At 42.5% G+C, this 10,232-nt stretch overlaps 1 protein-coding gene across 1 annotated transcript; it reads right to left on the reverse strand.

Moving 5' to 3' along the window:
* Window positions 1–6,357: 6,357 nt before the first annotated feature.
* Window positions 6,358–9,980, reverse strand: lpxn (leupaxin). Its single transcript, XM_065009039.1, is given in 11 exon segments — window positions 6,358–6,712; window positions 6,715–6,761; window positions 6,988–7,135; window positions 7,276–7,361; window positions 7,493–7,662; window positions 7,894–8,172; window positions 8,413–8,515; window positions 8,683–8,753; window positions 8,856–8,944; window positions 9,438–9,515; window positions 9,782–9,980. Coding segments are annotated over 11 exon segments (1,296 nt in total). The 5' UTR covers window positions 9,792–9,980; the 3' UTR covers window positions 6,358–6,497.
* Window positions 9,981–10,232: the final 252 nt, after the last annotated feature.

Here is a 10,232-nt window from a genome sequence, read left to right on the forward strand (position 1 = left end):
ATTGCCCTCGTCCTCATACCATGGCCTTCTCCCCCCAGCCCCCAGCCCAGCTCAGTATCCATGCCCCAGTGCACTCCACGGGTCTCTGTTACCTCGTTACACAGCAGTAAATGTCACCTGAGTTACAAACCCCCCAGCATCCCCAGACAGCCCTTTATTCACCGCCTTTTAGAAGAGCCACCGCTCACATTTCATGTTCGCTCGGTTTATTATGGCCCAAGAACCTTTTCCTCTCCACTTTCTCTCTGTTGGATCACGCCCCTTCAAGTATGAAATGTTCTTGTGTATTCTTGGCCTGTTTCATCTAGATCTTAATCCATTTCTGTTTTAATGTTGTTTGAGACTTTCTTCATTGCTTTCTGGTCAAAAAGCCCTGACACCACAGCCAAATCAAATCAATTCAAATGTTATTGGTCACATACACATGGTTAGCAGACGTTATTGTGAGTGTAGCGAAATGCTTATGCTTCTAGATCCGACAGTGCAGCAGTATCCAACAGGTAATATCTAACAATTCCACAACTAAACTAATACACACAATCTAGTAAAGGAATGGGATAAGAATATAGAAGTATAAAACATATGGATGTGACAGAGCAGATAAGATGCAATAGATAGTAAAGAATAGATAGTGAAGGATACAGTATACATTATATACATATGAGATGAGTAAAGCAAGACATGTAAACATTCTTAAAGTGGCATTATAAAAGTGACTTGTGTTCCATTTATTAAAGTGGCCAATGATATCTTATCTGTAGGTAGGCAGCCACCTGTCTATGCTAGTGTTAACAATCTGATGGCCTTGAGATAGCAGCTGCTTATCAATCTCTCTGTCCCAGCTTTGATGCACCTGTCCTGACCTCACCTTCTGGATGGAAGCGGGGTGAACAGGCAGTGGCTCGGGTGGTTATTGTCCTTGATGATCTTTATGCCCTTCCTGTGACATTGGGTGTTGTAGGTGTCCTAGTTTGCCCCTGGTGATGTGTTGGGCAGACTGTACCACCCTCTGGAGAGCCCTGCGGTTGTGGGCTGTGCAGTTGACGTACCAGGCGGTGATACAGTCTGACAGGATGCTCTCAATTGTGCACCTGTAAAAGTTAGTGAGGGTTTTCGGTGACAAGCCAATTTTTTTCAGCTTCCTGAGCCTTCTTCACCACACTGTCTGTGTGCGTGGACCATTTCAGTTTGTCGGTGATATGTACACCGAAGAACTTAAAACTTTCCACCTTCTCCACTGCTGTCCTGTCGATGTGGATAGGGGGATGCTCCCTTTGCTTTTTCTTGAAGTCCACAATCATCTATTTTTTTTTGCTGACATTGAGTGAGTGGTTATTTTCCTGACACCACACTCTGAGTGTCTTGTCATTGTTGGTAATCAAGCCTACCCCTGTTGTGTTGTCTGCAAACTTGATGATTGAGTTGGAGGCGTGCATGGCCACACAGTCGTGGGTGAACATGGAGGGGCTGAGAACGCACCCTTGTGGGGCCACATTGTTGAGGAGAGTGGAGATGTTATTTCCTACCTTCACCACCTGGGGGCGGCCAGTCAGGAAGTCTAGGACCCAGTTGCACAGGGCTGGGTCGAGACCCAGGGCCTCAAGCTTAATGATGAGTTTGGAGGGTACTACGGTGTTAAATGCTGAGCTGTAGTCAATGAACAGCATTCTTACATAGGTATTCCTCCTGTCCAGATGGGATAGGGCAGTGTGCAGTGTGATGGTGATTGCATTGTCTGTGGACCTATTGGGGTGGTAAGCAAATTGAAGTGGGTCTAGGGTGACAGGTAAGGTGGAGGTGATATGATCCTTGACTAGTCTCTCAAAGCACTTCATGATGGTTTTCTTTTTGTAATCCGTGATTGTCTGTAGGCCCTGCCACACACGTCTCGTGTTTGAGCTGTTGAATTGTGACTCCACTTTGTCTCTATACTGACACTTTGCTTGTTTGCTTGCCTTACGGAAGGAATAACTACATTGTTTGTATTCCGCCATATTTCCAGTCACCTTGCCATGATTAAATGCGGTGGTACGTGCTTTCAGTTTTGCGTGAATGCTGCCATCAATCAACGGATTCTGGTTAGGGAAGGTTTTAATAGTCACAGTGGGTACAACATCTCTTATATACTTCCTTATAAACTCGCTCACCGAGTCAGCGTATACTTCAATGTTATTATCTGAGGCTTCCCGGAACATATCCCAGTCCACGTGATCGAAGCAATCTTGAAGTGTGGAATACGATTGGTCAGGCCAGTGCTTCCTGTTTTGGTTTCTACCTATAGGAGGGGAGAAACAAGATGGAGTCGTGGTCAGATTTGCCAAAAGGAGGGCGAGGGAGGGCCTTGTATGCATTGTGGAAGTTAGAGTAGCAATGGTCGAGCATGTTACTCGCTCGTGTACAGCAATCGATGTGCTGATAGAATTTAGGTAGCCTTGTTCTCAAATTAGCTTTGTTCAAATCCCCAGCTATAATAAATGCAGCCTCAGGATATATGGTTTCCAGTTTGCATAAAGTCCAGTGAAGTTCCTTGATGGCCGTCTTGGTATCTGCTTGAGGGGGGATATACACGGCTGTGACGATAACCGAGGAGAGTTCTCTTGGGAGATAATACGGTCAGCATTTGATTGTGAGGAATTCTAGGTCAGGTGAACAATAGGACTTGAGTTCCTGTATGTTGTTACAATTACACCATGAGTCATTAGTCATGAAACATACACCCCTGCCCTTCTTACTGGAGAGATGTTTATTCCTGTTGGCGCGATACACTGAAAATTCCGTTGGCTGTATGGACTCAGACAGCATGTCCCCAGCTAGCCATGTTTCTGTGAAACAGAGTATGTTACAATCCCAGATACAGAGGTGGGATAAAGTCATTGTTTTACAAGTCACAAGTAAGTCTCAAGTCTTAGTACTCAAGTCCCAACTCAAGTCCCAAGTCAAGACCGTCAAGTCTAGTCTCAAGTCTCAAGTCCTAAACTTTGAGTTTCGAGTCAAGTCATAATGTGATCTTCACCAAATGTAATACCATTTCATATTTTTAACAAGAGTAATAGTTATTATGTTACATTTACGCAAATCATGAATGCTTTTAAAAATATCTATATGTTTATTATTTTCCAAATAAACTTTATTTTTTCATGGAAATACGTAGTTAGCCATGAGAAAGACCCCTCCCCCCAATAGTGATCGACTATTGATGATCACTATGGGGCGCAATCGGGCGATGTAGGATTGTACACAATCGCCCAACCTTAACACACACACACACTCTCTCTGTGTGGTTACAGTAGGCTAACGTATGTCAATGGTTTTAGGAACAGCAGTAACATCAGGCAGGATTTAGGTTACCAACTGCCTAGCCAGTTGTAGCTCAATCTTGGGTGCAATGATCACGTTCCCGCACTGACTGACTGTGTGGAGGCTCATTGATTTAACGTTACGTTAGCCTACATGCTACACTAGTATAGTTATAAATTATATAGCTGTCGGCTATATTAGCCACGCCTTACCGTTCTTTGTGCAGCTTCAAATGTCAAACAAAGTTGGAAATTGTTGCGCCTCCGTCTGGAATTTTCTTCCCGCATGTTTTGCAAGTTGCAATCAGTTTTTTGTTGATACAGCGTCTTCTTTATATACGAAAATAATAATTTGGGGTATCATCTTTCCAAGGGCTCTATCTGAATTCACTCCCCGACGTTCCTCTCCACTGCCATGCACAACTTTTTCTCAGATGGCACAATTTAATTGGCTGCTGTCCAATTCAAACTGTAATCTGTTAAATGAAGAGTTGATGCGCTGCACACTTTTTTTAATAGCACAATTTTTAATATTTGGGCTTGGGGAGGGTATCAAGTCAGGTCAAGTCAAAAGGCTCAAGTCCAAGTCAAGTCACGAGTCATTGGTGTTAAGGTCAAAGTCGAGTTGCAAGTCATCATATTTGTGACTCGAGTCTGGACTCGAGTCCAAGTCATGTGACTGGAGTTCACACCTCGGCCCGAATATCCCTTTGGAAAGCAACTCTTGCCCTGACTTTGTCGACTTTGTTAACTAGTGAATGGACGAATAATAGCAAATAATATACTTGGAAGCGGTGGGTGGTGCGCGCGCATCCGAAGGCATTGTTTTGGGTCAGCCTCTGGAATCAGTGCCCTGGGAGGTTCAGACGAAGGATCTGCTTTGGGAAAGTGGCATTCCTAGATGTAGTGCTGGTTGTGCTGGTAAATTGACGTCTCTTTGATATCCAATAGTTCTTCCCGGTTAATTGTAATAACAGTTAAGGTTTTCTGGGTTAACAATGTAAGAAATAATACATTAAAAATTAAATACTGCACAGTTTCCTAAGGACTAGAAGCTACCATCTCTATCGGCGCCATCTTGAATCACAGCCAGGATTAGTGCCAGCGTGTATGTCAGAGGTTTTTCCCTGAAATCTAAATTTAAGCTGACCAATAAGTTTACAGCTATGAAAAGCTTTTATACAGGAAATGGTGTGTTAAGCAAAGCTTAGCACTCATGTGAGAGAGAGCTACAGTAGCAAACAGAGCAGAGGGCTTGGCCAGGCACAGTAGTATGTTGTGACAGCAGCCCACATTAATCCAAGGTTGTAGACCATCAGACTTGTAATCTAATGTGCTGATGACAACATGATTTATCCCCTCCTCAATGTCCACTCACACACTGCCTGCACACAGCCAGCAGTCCTATACTTCAACAGAGAAGTCCCTACTTTGTAGGGCCTCAATATTACATCATATTGCACCCTTGCTGTGGAGCTTAAATTAAGTACTATGCGGGTGCTCACTGTTGTTAAAGCTTCTCCTGGAACCTTTGCTATTGGTTTCATCACCTTCATCAATCTCTCATGGACTGCAGTAGAAGGGTCAGTGTGGAGAATTCTTCTAAACCTGCCATATGCCAGGATAAGTGTTCAGTCCAGGGCTAGATATGTAACTTGTTACCAGAGAGAATAAACTACAGTCATTCAGCTCTACCAGCATGGATCACCCGTCTGCCAACCCGTAGCCCTGAGGATATCTTTATGAAACCCATGGGGTTTTTCTTCCTCCAGGAAAAACTCAACTGGATTCGGTTGATTGCTGTTATTCTTTCTCCATCTTTAAATGTTTTGTGATCATAATAAATAAATTCAAACATGATAAAGTGATCCAAAGTTCACACATTTATCATTTAATGTCATGTTTCAGACATTATAAATTGTATTTTTATGATGTACTCTATTGGGTTGTTTGTTATGTTACTAGATGTCGATGAGGTATTCAGATGGCAACTCTTTTCCTTGGTAAAAGCTTATTCTAAACCATTTATCTCACTCTGTTCCCACACTTCTGTTCATTGTCACAAATACATGGTTATACACTGAGTGTACCAAACATTAGGAACACCTTCCTAATTTTGAATTGCACCCCCTTTTGCCCTTAAGAACATTCCAATTCGTCAGGGCATGGATTCAACAAGGTGTCGAAAGCGTTCCACAGGGATGCTGGCCCATTTTGACTCCAATGCTTCCCACAAAAGTGTTGAGTTGGCGGAATGTCCTTTGGGTGGTGGACCATTCTTGATACACATGGGAAACTGTTGAGAATGAAAATCTCAGCAGCGTTGCAGCTCTTGACACACAGACACCTGGCACCTTCTATCATACCACATTCAAAGGCACTTAAGTTCATCCACCCTTTGAATGGGGGGTAGTTCTAAACTGACATATGGGATTGTTTTAAGATGGTCAAACCATGGATCATTCAGCTATTTGATTTAGAAATTGAGGACCCCTTTAAAAACAAAGATGATTTGATCAAATATGTAATTTGGCCCTACTACTATAGCCCAGAGAAATGCATTGAAGAACACATTCATAAATGGCATAAAATACAGTCAAACAATAAATAATAAGAAACATGGTTTTGAAGCGTTTGTCCTATATAAGAAAGCTCAGGAAATATATATATATATATATACTGTACCAGTCAAAAGTTTAGATACACCTATTCATTCCAGACAAACACCGCTCTAGCTCAGCCACCTTTCACAGCAGATGCGGAAGTGCCACATTTGCGTATGTGGTGGATCGAGACGCATCCAATGTAAAAGATATCTCTAGTTTAAACTGAAGGATTTTGATGGGGATTTTTGAATTATGTTATGTTATGTTATGTTATGTTATGTTATGTGAGTCAATTGACTCTAGGGGCCTGTCTCCTCCCCTTCATCTACACTGATTGAAGTGGCAATAATAAGGGATCATCACTTTCATCTGGTCCTTCTATTTCATGGAAAGTGTTCCTAATGTGTTGTACACAGTGTGTATCCACATGCAAAACAGCAAGGAACACAAAGAGATTCAATTCATCGTTTATTTTTAGATTTCTATGCAGATATTGCTTAGATTATTTGTGTGGGATTTTCAACATACTTTGTAAGTAGGAATTTTTTTCAGGTTAATTGATTACCTTACATATTAACCAGGTATTATTACAGTCTCACACAAACAGTTTGGTGTGGCAGGCTGAGCAGTAGGGTTTCCCTGCCTGCTCCTTGAATACTCCCTGACTGAGTTTCCTCAGACAGAAAGCACACACAAAGTGGTCAGGGTGGAACTTGCGCTCCATAGCCGAGATGCAGCACCCAGAGATGGGCTCTCCACAGCCCCCACACAGTGTACCCTGGCGGGAGTGGAAGTGCAGAGAGCACAGCCCCCATCCAGCTCCAGGAAACAACCATCGTTGAAGGACTTCAGACAGTCCTGGTTAGAAAGGGATAGAGAGAAGTAGAAAGAGAGAGAGAAAACTTCTTCTATCTAGTTGGTATAGATTAGGCCTACTCTTTTTTTGGAGATTGAGGACGATTATGGTAAATGGGTAATGTCAGGACAATGATGTATTGTGGCTGTTGGCTGTTCAAAGCGTATTGTTTGAGTAATGGCAGTAGTTTCTAAGACGAAGCCATGTGATCTGTGGTGAGAGACTCAGTGAGCAGACGAAGCAGTTGGGATGCCAGGTGCCGTTGGCTGCCGTCAGGAAGTTCTCTTTCACAGGCTCTCCGCAGCCAGAGCACTTTGGAGCAAAGAGATGGTAAAAGTCTCTGTGGCAGTACGGCTTCCCGTCCTTCTCCAGAAAACCTATGGCACATCAAAGGACACATACGCAAAGAGAGGAGAGTGTTCTCTGTCACACTGTGGTCTATAACTTATGTTACCCTGTAGGGAACTTTAGTGGTTGTGGTGTTATCTGTCAGGCAGATAGATGTGTGCTCCCTCACCTTCAGGCCCAAAGCGCTCCCCACAGTGGGAACAGAAGAAGTGCTCAGGGTGCCAGGTGCGGTCCATCGCTGTCAGGATGTTTTGAGAGTGAGGTCAAAGAGCCCAGCATGCGGTGAGGTAAACCCAACAACAACTTAACGGATCTAGAGAGGTGGTTTTGTGCAGTGTTAGATAATGGTGATACTGTCCAATCCAAAGAGAAGGTGTTGTACCTTCAGAATGGGGCCCTTGCAGTAACTACAACGGGGTGAAAAGAGATGCTGGTAGTCTTTCTCACAGTAGGCCTTCCCCTCCCTCTCAAAGAAGCCAATGGTGCCCAGCTCAGCCGTACACACCACACACACAAAGTGTTCTGGGTGCCACACCTGGCCCAGGGCTGTGATCATCTGCAGAATGATAGAAAGAAAAAGTGATACTATATTCCCACTTGGCATAGTCTATTCCACGTTGGTTCAACATAATTTCAACGAAACGAAGTGGAAACAACGTTGATTCAACCAGTTTGTGCCCAGTGGTTTGTTTCACATACTGGCAATGGTACTTTCGATTGATCATCTTCGCCTATACTGCTATTTTGCAGGATTTTGTAATTTTTTTTGGCAGCTCAAGCTGTTTACCTTTCCCACAATGACCTTTCCACAAGAAGCACAGTGACCCTTGGCCGTGGTGTGTACACCCATCTTCTCCATATCAGAGCTCAGGCCTCCCAGAAGGTCATCTATGGTGTCTGTTTTTCTGTGTGTTGACGCCTTGCGCTCCAGATCAGAAGTCTTTGGGCTGTTTGTGCTCTAATCTTTCACTTGTGTGTCATCCATTTCTTTCTTTTCTCCAATCTGTTTCTTCTTGACTGACTTATGGACAAGCGGTGGTGGGGTTGAGGGAGAAGTGTCTGGCACCTAAAGATGAGAAAAGTCAATGTGTCCACAAAACAGACTTGTATCCATTCATATACATGAATGAAAAATGAAAAGGAAATGAATGTTGGTGGCACTAGTAGTACTAAAGCTTCTGACATTTGTTTAGCTTGCTTACACTGCCCTCTGCTGTCAGATCAGGTCAACTTCACTGAAAGACAGTCGTCCTCTGTTCATGCTCTGAGCAACAGTGTATTTATTCACTGATAGATGTTTCCTTACCCCCATCTCCAGATCAAGCAGCAATTCATCCATTATGGAATCCAGCTCTCTGGAAGCAGAGCGAGGGCTCAGCAGACCAGCCTCCATTGGAGCTGGTAACTCACTGACAAACACACAGAGAAAACCACAGATGAGCACTGGTATACAGTGGACACTGGACAATTACTTAAATCTGTGGTAATTATGAATCTGAGTCTTAGCTCTATCTGTATGGTCTCACCCAGTGTCATAACATATGGCTATCTATGGGCTGACATACCAGTGGCTGACCTGTATACATTGGTGCTATCTGGCTCCTTTCTTTTCCTTGGATGGAGACCAACAGAACACACCTTTGGGACCTGCAGGAAATGCCACTTAACACATATGGCTAAAAAATACATCCAGTTTAAGTAACTGGACCAAAGACTATCAACAACTGCTAGAGGTGATTTTATCATTACCTGTCCATATGTGTTGGCTGTATCTCTTTCTTTCTTCTGAGACGACTCTGGACCAGTTGAGTTGAAAGCCAACTCCTCTAGGAAAAGGTCTCTAACAAACACACACACATATATATGATATGGTAGGTACTATAATTTAGAAAAGGCATTTCTAACAGAATTCCTCTGAGATAAGCTGCAGTGCCTCATTACGGTCACCTCTTGCAGACTGCAAAGTGCACCCATTGATCTGCTGTGGTTGCTATATACAGTGCTGCTTCCTGAGGAAGTGGTGGAAGAGATGCTATAGTTACAGACAATATCTTCACACTAAAAGGGACACTTTTGAAACTGATGCAATCCTCTATGACTAACAGCATTGCTCTTAACTCACACATAATCTGTATGAAAGGGAACGTTACATATAAACTATTAAGTAATTGTGTTTATTTTAAGACATTTTATCATAAGTTCTTCATAAGTAAATCATGACTGCACTGGTGGAGCACAAATCAATGAAAAAAAAATCTAAGTGAAAACAAACTATTCTATTAAAAACACACACTTATATTAATAATAATCGCTATCCACTGTCTTTCTCACAATTTGGTTGGTAGTGACTTCCGTCAACAACGTCAGGAATCCATCTGTCTCTCAACAGAGATAACCTTCTGTGGTTCACTGTGAATTTACATTGACAATCATATCAACAAAAACAGTATTTAAATAGGTATGATAAAACACATGACATGTTCAGCGTGACCAATGTAATGCAAGGCAAGCATTCATTCACCACACACCATAAAACATGTACACCTCCTGAGCAACTTCCTTTTTTAAACTGATTTATGCTCAAACCTATCAATGTGTATTTCCTTATAGTTTAATCTATTGCATTTTGTTTTATATGTAATCATCACAACAGAAGCAGAGGAAAAAATACTCACGCAGGTCCATGCTTGGAAAATATACTTGTGCACTCTGTGAATGAGCCTACGTGTTCTAGGGTGTGTGTGAGTGTGTGTCTGTGTGTGTGTGTTGGTTTACTGACAGTTAATTGGCACACATCCTAAAAGGATGATGTCAAAATCAGATGAACTTGTGGATATGATTTTTATATCTCTGCGTGCAGTTTGAAGGAAGTTGCTAACTAGCATTAAAGCAATGACAGGAAGTCTATAAGTATCTATGGAGCACTCTAATCACACATTTTATTTCACCGGGTGAAAAGAAACATCTCACTTGATCCTTAAAGGGATACTTCTGTATTTTGGCAATGGTATACACGAGTTAATTTGACTCTGGGGAAATAGATAAAGGGCCTAATTGACAAAATCTTGAATTATCCCTTTAATCAGGTCAAACTGTCATTTCCTTTTGTCTGTTTTTTTTGTTTAC

This window comes from Oncorhynchus nerka, linkage group LG24 (assembly GCF_034236695.1).
Source record: "Oncorhynchus nerka isolate Pitt River linkage group LG24, Oner_Uvic_2.0, whole genome shotgun sequence".
Taxonomy (NCBI): Eukaryota; Metazoa; Chordata; class Actinopteri; order Salmoniformes; family Salmonidae; genus Oncorhynchus; species Oncorhynchus nerka.